This window comes from Alligator mississippiensis, chromosome 1, assembly GCF_030867095.1.
Source record: "Alligator mississippiensis isolate rAllMis1 chromosome 1, rAllMis1, whole genome shotgun sequence".
In the NCBI taxonomy this organism is placed as follows: Eukaryota; Metazoa; Chordata; order Crocodylia; family Alligatoridae; genus Alligator; species Alligator mississippiensis.
Genome location: NC_081824.1, coordinates 41979805 through 41993234, shown reverse-complemented (window position 1 = coordinate 41993234; position 13430 = coordinate 41979805). Strand labels below are relative to the sequence as shown.

The window sequence follows — 13430 nt, the reverse complement described above, 5'->3', positions numbered from 1 at the left end:
TGAACATGGTACAGCTGCATCAATATACCAAAAGTGGTTGTACAGGTCATATACAGTGCTCATAGAAGGACATAGTTGAGTCCTTTCTAGTTGCTGACATTAAGTTATTCTTAAAACGTATTAAGTATATAAAAGGATACATTTAGTATACACATTGCAGAAACTCATTATTACTCCATATGACCAAAGAATACCAGAAGCAAACATTTCCTCAGCAATAGCCTAATGAAAGAGTCATGCGCAACATTATTCCATAAATACTTTTATTTATGCAAACAATCTAAAACTGACATATCCAAAAAGTTATATTCAGTTAATCATACAACTCATTGGTTAAAAAAACGTACTTAATACTTCTTAGTTTTTCAGGTAGGCATTACTCTGAAGCCAAGATATTTTTGGGAGGCACAGTATATAAATCCTAAAGTACTATACAATTAAAAAGACGAGACAAAACAGCAATCTTGAGAAAAGCTTCAAAGTTTTGACCTGAAGCTATAGAACAAGGAAAGCTATATAGTAATGTGTTTGGTGTCTGATCATGAAAAATTTTGTAGACAAGAATAAACACTGAAAGAAGCATGGTGTGTTTTGTGGGGTGCAGGAAAAGGAGCAAGAAGAAACCTCGACACACAACTGGAAGCCAGGACAAATAACGGAAAGTAGGAATGCTGCAGACACATCTAACTGGACACTTAGTTTTGGATTTGCTTGACAAAGGATACAAAGGATCTGCAGTAAGGCAGACATGAGAAGTATGTCAACAGTTAAGCCTATTTGTAATGGTGGGAGAGAAGAAAAATGCAACACTAAACCACAGGAAGGAGCAAGCTAATTTGTGAACATTTGAGGTCATGCAAAAGTTTTCCATGTGATGGCAGCAACATACTGTGGGCCTCACCAGCCTGTGCTGAAACTTTCCCCACATGGGAATGGAATGAGACCTCATTAAAGCAGAAGGCCAAATCTTATGTTAACAAAACTTAAAAACAAACTATGTCTAGGCTGGGCCTAGGACAACAGTAAGTCTTGGTAGAATTTAGACATAATTAGATTTAGAAGAATGAAACTTAACCATGTGCACCTGCATAAAAACCCAGGAAATGGATCAAAGAGGAAAAAGAAGACAAATATATAACCAATACAAGAAGTGATTTTTGTGTTCTTATGGTTACTTGTAACAACACACATAATGTTCATAGCAGGCAAGCACTCTTTAGCCTTTTTATTTTATAAAAATGCTCAAAATATGCAACAGGAAGTGAGCTTGATGTCAACCTCTTATACTATGTACACAAGTAGTATCTGGGTGCTTAAAGTTCATAATATCAGAGGGGGGAAAACAAACAAACACTTGACCGCTGATGTCCTTCCTTAAACTATAGTCTCACCAGAGACTGACCATTCTTATGGCCTATGACCTCAAATAAGAATTCAATTTAGATCTTTAGTCAGCTCAACTGTCTGGTTCTCCTACTCTACCAGATACTGTCTGGTATTTTATGTATAAGACTACTGATCTAAATCATGCAGGTGTCTTTAAAAATATAAAAAAACAAGAATAAGATCCCTGCCCTGAACAGCTTACAAAAAATCCTTGCTTTGAACAGCTTATACAGTAAAATTTTCTCATTCCTACCTTGCCCTTAAAACAATGCTTTAAATCAGATGCGGGCAATTATTTTGGGCAGAGGGCCACTTACTGAGTTTTGACAAGCCATTGAGGGCCGCATGACAGGCAGCCAGGGGCAGATTAATATTAATTTTCTAAATTTTTTAGGGGCCCCGTGGGCTGGATAGAATGTCCTGGCGGGCCGCATGTGGCCCGTGGGCCGCATTTTGCCCACCACTGCTTTAAACGGATGGATTTCAAAAAGAAAAAAAAAAAGTGCATGGAAATTGCTCTGATACATAGGACATTTTAGACAGATAAAATTTCAGATTTATAATGTTGGAAGGGCTCTCAAGAGCATTCAAGTCCAACCTCCTGCACATATGCAGGATTCACTACTGTTAACCAATTCCAACTCCTTGAAAATCTCCAGTAAAGGAGACTCCACAACTTCCCTAGGCAGCTTGTTCCACTGCTCGCAGTTAGAAAGTTTGTTCTGAGACTTTATCTAGGCCTGCTTTACTGCTGTTTAAACCCATTGCTTTCTGTCCTTCACTCTGCAGCAAGGCAAGCCAATCCCCCCCTCCCATCTTCTTTATGACCATCTTCAAAATATTTAGAAATTGCTTCCATGTACACTATTAATCTCCTCTTTACCCTGCAAACTAGACAGATTTATTTCCTGCAACGTTTCATCATATGCATTACATTCCAGCCCTTTTATCATCCTAGTTGCTCTCTTCTATAAACCCTCTCCAGTTTCTTCACATTCCTCACAAAGTGGGATGGCTAAAACTAGGCAATACTCCAACTAAGGTAAACAAAATCTATATTTTGTCCTATAAATATTTTCTCTTCAACCAAAGTAACTCGACTCCAAGGAGATGGTTCTCCAGCTCCCTAACCCCACTCAGAATCCACAATATATTTTTGCACCCCCAGAATTCTCCTAATCCCAGTCCCCCCCCAAATACAAAAGTTAAGCCTATGCAAACTTTGCTAAAAAAAAAAAAAATCATATACATATCTAAATTTCTGTTCTGCCCACTCCTGATACTATTTCTTTCATGTGCTGAGGCTTCTGCAACTTTTCCAGTCTTCTGGAGAACTTCAAGAAATTATGAGGTTTTTTTTAAGATCCCTCCAGGGACCCCCACCATCCCCTAGCTACCTGTTTCCAAGTTCCCATCACAAACTCCTCTGGCTGTGAGGTTTGGCATCCAAGATTTGTATTTGGACAACATATTTTGGTTCACGAGGAACATTTTTATAATGATCTTTTGTGATGATAAAACATACATGATTGATAGCTGTAGGATTTAATTTCTGTATCTATTTGACAAGAGTCAAGAGTGCCATGCTGCCCAATCAACATGACCCAATACCAAGCAGGAGATACCACTGTTAGAGACAGAATCTCAGTTAATTTTTATACTTTCTGATGTGAATGTCCACAAGATTGCGATTGGGACTTTGGTCCACTGGGAACTAAAGCAAGATCATTAAACTGATTTCACTGAACAGACTTCAGAAAAAAAATAACTACTCTGGCACTATTAACTTAGACTGGATTTGAACTTGTGATTTAGAGGTAAAAGGTCACATCTCCAAAACAACAAAGAAATCTTCCATGTGTTCCCCTAATGGGTTCCAGCAGCATTCTGAGTATTCAAGTTTTTCTCCATTCCCTCTGTATTTATCAGTTGACAAAAAGCCTGATAAAGTTGTTTTCCCCCACCCCTCCATGCCACATACCTCCCCCCACCCCAAACAGTAACATTCATCTCCAAGTCTATTAGCACAAAGAACCACCACTCAATCAGTGCCAACTGCAAGGTTATTTTGTGCTGTGGAATGTTATACATGTAATATGTGCCCCAATAATAAGCTTATCTAAGACTTACGTTTTTTCATTGACATTTGTGATGTAGACTTGTTCTTTGAAAACTGAAACAAGTGCAACAGATCTATGACACAAGTGCTCAGCCCTCAGAGCAGTGTCCTCCACTTCCTGGCTGTCACTCCCCTGTTGCCAAACTTTGTACGAATGGGGAGCTCTGTGAATTGGACAGCATGGCCCTGTATCAGGTATACAAGGCAGTGAGAGGCCCGATTCCACCGTGGTGTGGGACCCAGTTATAGCTAATTGACTGGCCCTGTGCCACTCATCTGGCCTGTGGGGCCAAAAGATTGAATACCATTACAATATGATGGTATCATTGTTTGGCTTGGCTAGGCTATCCCAAGCATGCTACATCTACCCATTCCTACAGGCAGTCGTAACCAAGAGGTACACCAGTGAAGATGCTTCAGATCCATCTCCACAGGCTGCTCTTGAGAGTCAATTCTCATGTATAATGGACAAGCCCAAGGTGGTCCCACTGTTGTACTTCCAGGCTTGTAGAGTGTTCATGGTTGCAAATGGGCAGGATAAGCTAAGGAACAGCCTAGTCAGGACAGGCTACTACTGTGGTATAGACAATCCCACAGATTTTAAGGCCAGAGGAGACCTCCTGAATAACACAGGACAAAATCTCCTACTGTAATTTCTGCATCAAACCCATAAGTTACCTAAGCTTTTATAGCAAACCTTTTAGGAAGGCATCCAGTTGTGACTTAAAGACTTCAAGGTGGTGGACTATCCATCACATCAGTATGGAGCAGTCTACTGGTTAGAGTGCAAAAGGTATTCTGTATTCCAGACCTAGTTTCAATGTCAGAAATAAAAGTCAGTTTTCAATATCAGCTTCTTCCATGATCCTAAAATGGTCTTAATTCTAATCTTCCTTAAAGAGATGCGGTATGGCTTAATTAGGTATTCAGAAAAAAACCTAGGGAATCCGATGAAAAGTGCTAGAAGAGCAGATACAATTTTTACTGCCTTTCATTACAGAATGAAGCAACACCATTCAATTTGAAAAAAAAGTCAGCATAAATCCTGTTAAAGTAGTCTAAGATTTTTGGTGTTACTTTTAAAAAAGCTATACTTTTTAACATTTTTGAAACAAAAGTATAGAATTCTGATGGCAAGTTAAGGATGAATCAATATATACTCTGATTTCTTGTACATAATTGTGTTTTTTTGGACTCATTAAAAAAGTGTGCATTATATTCTTCTGGTCTTATATTGCTTCTATGCTAACAGCCACCTGTTTCAGTATTATATCCTCTTCTTTTGGATTGTTTCACCATTCCGCTTTCCAGATTGTCCATTTTTCACTTCTGTGTGAGGAAAGTTCCAGTCAGTTGGACTGACAACCTGCATAGTCTTTTTGTACGTCCAGTATGGGTTAAGAATTATTGACACAGAAGCTAATCCCAGGAATAAGATGATAAAATACAGAAGTCCAAGATTTTCCACCACATCATTCCAATTGGAAATACACACCCACCACATGTGATAAGTAAGCATCATACGGCAGTGAAACAGATGGATCATGAGCCACTGGTTTGCCTTCCAGAAAATGGTATGAGAATAGCCAGCCTGGAAAACAGAGACAAGTAATGAGATTGCTGCTTCAATACAACAATGCACATGGCCTTTATAAGTCAGTAGCATGGGTGTAATTACCAGGGTCCTTGTCCTAGGTGGCAGAAGCAGCAGCAGGGGCTGGGGTGGCAGTGGCAGCAGGTGAGGTGGCAGCAGCTGCCATTCTTGAACTCCTTGAAAGTGGGCACTTGGAGCTGGTGCTCCGGTCACCCACTGCTCGTTACATAACTGAACAGAAGTTCAGCCTTCTGCTGCTGTAAAGCAGGTGTGGTCAACCTGAAGCATGCAGGCCACAAGTGGCATGGGCAACTGCTGTGTGGCAGGCAAGCCTCAGACACCCAGCAAAGACAGGAGCTGAAATGCAGGCGGGGGGAGGGTGAAGTCTCTGGCCCTGTACGTAGTAAGGGCAGGACCGCTGCTGTGAGAAGATGTCAGGTATCTCTGCCAAGAACCAAATTAAACCTTCCCTGGCCCCACAAGTGCTACAGTTTTATACATCCACTAAGCACTGAAACTCTAGCAATTTCAGGACCAGAAAAGGGTCAATCTGGCTCTTGGCAATGACACCTCTCTTACAGCACTGTCCTGCCCCTGCTCAGGTCCGAGCTGCACCTCAGTCCCTCACCAATCCTGTCCAATCCAGCACCCCAAAGCCTGAAATCTCTCAGGTATAGAAGTGCAATGGGGACAAATTCCAGCAGCACTCAGGGAATGGGTGAGATTTAACTTGCTGCACTCCTGCTAACAGTGTAAACTGCTACTCTCTCCAGCGGTTTTCTATGGCGTCCTATGCAATGACACTTTATAGCACCCTTGTTCAGAAGAATGCGAAACTACTTCCCAGAATTTACAGGTACAGCAGCACCTACATGCAGCCACCTGCTGGGTAGAAGAAAATGACTGCAACAAAGCACAGGTCATGGCAGCATCAGAGTTATCACAGGATGGGAAATTTAAGCTAAACACACTGATTTAAGTCTGAGTCTGGAGATTTAAAACCACTAGGACATACTCACCTGGAACTGATTATTGATCAGAAGGTAGGATTAATTTCTCTTCCAACAAGCAACACACACCCCTCACACATGCATGACTGACTGACTTGCACACACATGCATATGGGAGCACACACATCTGACTCTCCAGCAGTAGTTTATGTTTATTTTGGGTTTGTCAGAGCTGATGACTCATTCCCACTTCCTATTTTCAAGACAGGGTTTTGAATATACCACCCCCCCCACCCACACACACCCCATTGGGTCACTTTAAATTTTTGGTGCTCTATCTAGGAAACTATTTATTTATTTATTTGGGGGGGGGGGGGGGGGGGGGGCAATTGATTCCTGACACTAAAAGCCAGTTTCCACCCCTCCCCACCCCCAACCAAAAAGGCATAAACAGATTTAGGTGTTTCAAAATTGCTATCTGCTCTGCAGCCACCTAACCCTGTAAGTGCCTCACAAGATGCCTCACAAGATACCTCTCCGTTCAATTGGAAAATTCCCAAGGTACCTGTTGTTAGAGCTATAGACATGTTTAGAACTGTCCTCGTCTGAGAAGCCTTGGCACCTAGATCCCACCTAAGCCCTACCAGAATCCAAAAAATGAGTGAATTGTCCTAAAATTCCTTAAGAAACTAACACAGTGACAGCTTTGGGCCCCTTACAAAATGCAGTTGTAGGCGCTTTATTTTTAAAACTGGGCTGGAAGGGCTGAAAATGGTGGCATCTAACTTCTATATAATAGGCTGACAGTTGCAGCACTAAGTCTGTAGACAGGAAACTGGGTTATACTTCCTCCTCAGTCTGACAAGATGCAAACCCACACTGCTCACCTCCTTGTAAACTAATACCTCTAGACTATAGGCATGCAAGGGGAGGAAGGGCCTCTCCTTCATCCTGCTGAAACTGTGCTAACCTTTTCTTTTGCAAGACATAAGAGGCCAAGAAAAGAATTCAGAGCCTGATTCTGTACCTTAGAGTTTAAGAAATGTAGCTAGGACTCCTGAATTCTAGCCCCCACTCCCATGGTTGTTCTAATGGAAAATGCATAAATAGTAAATAGAACAGTCCTAAAACCCCTCCCAAACCTTAACTGCTAAGCTATATAGTGGTTAACATACTTGAGCATGCTCTCTCCTTTTGCTCCCCTAAACCATGCCCTGTTTTTTCAAAGCGAGTCAACAGGAGGGGTGGAAAGTGTTTGAATTCCCTCAGGCTGTGGACAGTCTAGAACATAAATCTTCCACTTCCTGGGCATGTCCTCTAATCACCAGGTTATGACACAAATAGGAATTACTTCCTCCTCTTCCAGCAGGTTCATTTTACAGCCTCATTTTTCAAATTAAAAATAAAGCAAAAGGCATGAAGAGAAACATTATATAATAAAGCCTTAAAAATATATATCATTATTAATAAATTATAGGTTTAGATTAAGAATGTTAGTAGTAACTGACATCACTAAACATACTACAGTTTTCCTATAGTAGATATATTTGTGCTATGTTTCTTGGAGGAGTTGTAAAAACAAAGAGAAAACTAAAACAAGGTGAAAAGAAACACAGGTGACAAGCGACAGACCAAAATGATGAGAGGAGATATGAAAACTTCTCTACTAAAAGCTGTAGTTTTCCTAAGAACGTAAAAGCCATCAAAATGACACCTCCCAAGGCACTACAAAAATCAGTGCCTGATCCAATTCCCAGTGTCTCTCTGAAACTAAGACATTTAAATACACCAAATCAGAAAAAGTTTACTAGAGCAACCCATGTATAAATATGTGGAATTAATTGGAGAAAACATTGAAGAACTCAGCAAATCCAAGACAACATGCTGCCAGTCTGTATGCCAAACTCCTCTCCCCAGGCAGTATAGGTGAGAATCCATCTTGCACAATCACAGGTAGCCAGATACACAATGGGACAACCATTTATTCTTGTGCTTTAGCATGTAAAGCATAAGAGATCTTATGCTGTAGACCTGCCTTTTGCCTCTTCTGTCAGTAGACAACCTACCAAACACAATCCAGATAATAACTATGCCTCATAATTCCAATTAAGGACCTACCTAGAACTAGCCACTTAAAAATGAGTTTTTTGAATTGCCACTCGGAGGCACCTATCTCTCTTCATGTATTGCAAAGGGAGTCAGGACACCTAACTCCAGATTCTGGATTTAAATCCAGCAGCCTGGTGCCTGCAAATTACGCATTGTAGTGCCTTACTTGCAGGGATTTAACTCTTGCTGACTTTAGCCCTATTTAACTACTTTTCAGGGGCTTAAATTCAATATGGTTTGATTCACTTCCAATTTCAAAGAAAAATTCCCTCTCAATCCTAGAAGTAATCTTCCGATTTGGAGGCTAGTATTTCTTTGCTTGTGGGTTTGTATAAGGGGAACTGGCAACATCTGGATTACAAGGGCAATTTCTATTTTAACTAATGAACACAAGGCAATGATCAAATCTTACCTTTAAAAGCAGCCAGGAGATGCAGGTGGTCGGAGTACTCATCTCAAGTAGCATGCCCATCAAGGGTAGGTAGTGTCCAGACTCGGTATTAAGTATAAGACCAAGAAAGCCACCAAAGGCAAAGAAATGATGCACTACGAGAGATGCATCAAATGTCTTGAAAATAAAGTTAGACAAATGAACGGCTACATTTTCAAGTAAGAAGAATCCAGATGCTATTAAACAGGTAAACCAGCTCCATTTCTGCTGTGAATATACTTTGTCAGCTTGAAAAACAGGATCTATGAGTAAGGCCCACAAGCCAGAAACCCAACTTTGAAGTCCAAAAACACCACGTGTGACTGTCATGTTCCAGAAGACTTTCTCCTTTGATGGCAAGGTACGGTAAGTGACACTGATCCATGAGGACAGCGAGTGAGACAGAAGAAACACTCCTAAGTAGAGGAAAAAGCCAACTACTACTAAAAATAAACGAACTTCCCAGAGAAGATAGTTCCAGTCAAATATAGTGCTGGGCACTGCATCTTCATTTGCAAGATCCATTTCTTCTGTCTGCAACTCAAAAGTCCTCAGTGAGAAACTTTAAGTACCCACAAGTGTGCTGATTTACTTTAGGTTTAACTCAGCCCGTCTCATTACATAGAGCAGAAACCACATGCTCTTCTTTTCCGTCTGTGATTAAAACAAACACACAACATTGGTAAAGAATGTATGTACATTATGGCAGGCTCAGCAGTTTCAGGAAAGTTAAGAATTTGTTACTATTTCCATGAATGTTGCATAAACCAGAGAAATTGCTTACTTGCAGGTAATTAGCTAAAATATATAAAGAGGATGTGGCATTAAGAAAACCCTGTTTTCTTACTTGCAGAACTGGGATGAACACAGGATCTTGCAATGCACAAGGTCTGCTACAATAATCTACTGTTCAGGGTGGAAACAGGATGCAGGACAGGAGCACCTGGGGCTGCCGTCCCCAGACTCTAGGCCCCTGGGCACCTCCTCTGCTGGGTTATATGAGTGAGTGGTGGGAGGGTCCTCAGAAGGTCTAGTCCAACCCCCTGCTCAAAGCAGGACCAGCCCCAACTAGCTTATCCCAGCCAAGGCTTCATCCTGTAACTATCCACAATTCTTCCAGTTATTCTTCCCTATTATTCTTTCCCATTACTACTAAATATGTAAAACACACTGCAATTTTCTCTATCTTACATAAGTTGTCTTTTGCCTTTATAAAATATTCCTCAAAAAGGCTTCAGTTTGAAAGGTTTTGCTAACATTACTGTCAACATTGCTTAAATAATCTTGGGACAAGTGGTACGTCAATGCCTTGCCACTGTTCCTACAGAACACTTGCAAAAATCGTAACAGCCAATAAACCTATTACTTCTATCAAAAGCAGTATCCCAGGTGCAAAGAGGAACACACCTGAAAGGGGGCAGTTCCAAAGGAATATAAAAGGTTAAGAACAAAAAATGCAGCTAAAGAACAGAAAAACATCACTGGTTTCTCAGCACCCCCTTCTCCCCCTCCAACTCTCTTCAATGAAGTCTTAAAGAGTCTTTAAGATCAAACAGGCACACATATATAGCTTACAGTTTATAGATTAGGAAGGACTGTCCCACTGGCAGCCCACAGACTGCATGAGGCCTGTTATGTCCCACTGCTCAGGGCGCTCTAGTCTCCCTCCTACCTCCAGCTGCTGAATAGAGCACAGGCAGAGGTGCAGAGAGGACCTTGGCTGTGTAGGTGCAGAGTGCAATGGCAGAGGGGGTGCCTACATTAGTGTGTGGTGCAGTGGTGGAGGAAAAGGAAGGGAAGGGATGAGGAAGTGCCAGTGCAGTACGGCAGTGGGGGCAGGGCTGCTTGTATGAGCAAGGAGTACAGGGACCAGGGCACCTGCAGCTTACCCTAGTGCACGTGCAACATGCGGCCCTTGCTGGTCCAACCTGTAGCATGTGCAGCCTGTAGCCACTTGGAAGTAGGGCAGCTTAAAAGATACATGTTCACATTACAGATACTTTATCCATGTCCTAGCAACATATGAGAGCCTCTCTGAAAAAACAGTACAAAGGGGTCTTGGCATCAAGAATTAAGCTCTTGTCCTGAATATATTCAGCTACATACATGTGCAGAAAATAAACTGAGGCTTGGAAATCATTTGTGTTGCAAGTTTCACATCAAGTACAATAAAAACCCTCAAAGCTAGGCACTCTTAGGTCATAACTGCAATGACTTCAACTCCTTCCAGCTCTCTTAAACTGACTCAGTGCATAGACATGTAAGGGTTACACCTCCGGCACCGCTCCAGCGTGACTCAGACACACCAGAGAAGTGGGACCAGGGACTAGAAACCCTCAGTCCTGGCTCACAAGAATAAAGGCAGTGCAGGATCATACCCTGAGCCGATGTGTGGTTACTTCAGCATCCGAAGCAGACAAACCCACCGCTGCCTTCCAGGGCATCACTAGGAGCCGGGGATGCGGGAGGGAGGGGTGACGCACAGACTCCAAACTTGCTCAAACAGACGCTCAGAGCAAGTGCAACTAACTGCCCGTTGTGCAGCTCTGGCTTCAGCCCGCCAATGCACCTGCTGCCGCCAAAGCTCGAGGCTCCTGGTCCAGCCCCGCTCCTCAGGGGCTGCCCAGCACAGCGTGGGGGTCGGGAGCAACTTCACCCCGTGGGCAAACTGGGCCGGACCGGGACTGGGGTTTTGCCCTCCCCTGCACCAGGTCCGCGGCCCCTGCAGGAGCATCCAGAGGAGCGGGCGTGGACTCCCGCACTGCCAGGGCCAGGCCGGGTGTAGTCAGCGCTCAGAGGCCGGGGGGCTGTGACCACAGCAGCCGCCGGGCGAGAGGGAGGTCCGGGAGAGGAGGGCACGTCCGGGGACCACTCACCGCCGGGCCCGTACGGCCGCCTGCACCTACTCCCAGTCCCGGCGCTGCGCACCCCCTGCAGCGCTTCCGCCCGGCAGGCACCAACCACGCGCCCACTCCGTGGGGGCAGGGGTGCGGAACACACCAATCACGGAGCAGAAGGCGGTGCTGGGCTGCTCCGCCCCACAGCCCCGACTGCGCAGCGCGTCACGTGTGCGGCCTCGGGAAGCGGGGTGCAGCTGGCGCATGCGCGTTGTGCGCCGAGGACGGGGGGAGGAGACTAGCGTCCCGGGAACCTCCGCTGCTGGGTTATAGGCGGGAAGTGGGGGAGCTCAGGAGGTCACCTCTAGTGCGACAAGCCAGCTCAAAGCTGAGAAAGGACCCTTTAAAAAATATTTAAATTGTTCAGATTCCAAGCCAAATTATCGAAAACAAACTCCAAATCCGTGAGTCAGTGCAGAAACATCGGTGATCCTACTACGGGCAAACTTCCTCCACCCTCATCCGAGGCTTCAGATGCTGCCAAAACCTTCCAACCAGCTCATCACAGCCAAGGCTTTGTCTGCCCAGGGCTTCAAAACCTCCAAGGATGGAGACTGCGCAGCCTCTCTGGGTTAGGGTGACCACCTTTTTAAAATGGAAAGGCAGGACACATGCCTGGATCCCTATCCAGCCCGCAGGAGCAGGGCAGGGGCAGATGCAGGCCCCCTCCCCTGCTGTCTTTCCCCCGGAGCGCCCCCAAGCTGCACGTCCCCTGCCTACCGGCATAACTCCACACCGCCACCACTCAGCTGCTGTGGGGAGGGTGGGGGCCATCACCATGGCGGCACAGGACTCCCAGCAGGGTGGCAAGCCCTGAGCCCAGCACAGATCTTGAGGGCACGTGCCCCCCATGGCCAACTCCCTGGGCTGAGGCTGCTCCTGTGGGGTCCAATACTGTTGACCCACCCTGCAGCCCCTTCTGAAGGCTCTGAAAGCATGGGAGGGGTAGAGGAGACCAACTGGGCCACAAAGCATGGCTCTGTCTGCATCTGCCCACCTGCCTCCTGGTAGCAGAGCATGCTGCTAGAATCATGGGGTGGGAGGGAAGGGGCTGGCACAGAGGCTGCCTGGGCACAAGCAAGGCAGCAGCAGTTGTGGCAGTCCCCAGAGGACTAGGGGCAGGCACCACTGGAGTAGCTGAGGCAGGCACGGTGCTGAATGGGGGAGGAAAGCGTTTACCTCATTTCCACAGAGGGATCGTGTGGTTCACTTTGGCTTGCTCTCACCTGGCTTGGCTTGGTACACTAGGTGTTCCATGGCATGCTCTTTGGAAATCACTGACTTTGACTATGCCCAAAGCCATGAATGGGAAAAAATAATGCATCCAAGAATGGGAAAAAATAAGCCCTCAGGAAAGATACCCATAAGTAGGGTTCTACTTAAATCACAGCAAGACAAAGGATTTTTCATGGCCTGCTGAATTTCAAACCATGTTAGGAGCTCCATGAATCAGATCTCATTTTCAGCCACTAACTTAACTTGATTTTCAAAGTTGCTCTGTTTTAAGAGATTGCATAATTTAAGCATACACTGTGTTCTGGGTGTGATTTCAAACTCATGGGTTGTAGCCATGTTAATCTATGTCAGGAGTTTTCAACCAGGGACCCTGGGGGTACTTGGCATGGCTTCAGGGGGTACTCAGCAGTGGGCACTGCTGGGGGACCCTCCCTCACTTGCTGACTGGCTGCTGGGGGACCCCCCCCACGTGTTAACTGGCCACCAGGGGATTCCTTCCTTCTCGATCTCGATCAGCCGCCTGGGGTCCAGTGACCCAAAAAGATTGAAAATCCCTGGCCTAAGTGTTAGGGTGACTATATTTGGATCTTGGGGAGCACTGGATTTGCAGCTGAATACAAGGCTTTAACCTGTGGCCTAGCAAAAGCTGCTAACCACGAGGCAGAACGATATCTAAGCCAGTCATTTGCTTATGCTAAGTAACCATCTT

At 44.7% G+C, this 13430-nt stretch overlaps 1 protein-coding gene across 4 annotated transcripts in view; it reads right to left on the bottom strand.

The window, feature by feature from the left end:
- Positions 1-246: 246 nt before the first annotated feature.
- LOC132251221 (protein CLN8-like) overlaps positions 247-13430 on the bottom strand; it is a 31429-nt gene continuing 18245 nt past the window's right edge. The window contains exons 1-3 of one of the 4 annotated variants that reach the window (XM_059730106.1): positions 10967-11588; positions 8571-9242; positions 247-5096 (exon numbers count right to left, since the gene is read on the bottom strand). In XM_059730106.1, coding sequence (XP_059586089.1) covers positions 4773-5096; positions 8571-9113 — 867 coding nt within the window. In that variant the 5' untranslated portion in view covers positions 9114-9242; positions 10967-11588 and the 3' untranslated portion in view covers positions 247-4772. Of the gene's footprint in view, positions 5097-8570; positions 9243-9435; positions 9660-10966; positions 11589-13430 lie in introns of those variants that run through there. The other 3 variants (XM_059730115.1, XM_059730132.1, XM_059730124.1) reach the window with 3 other exon arrangements.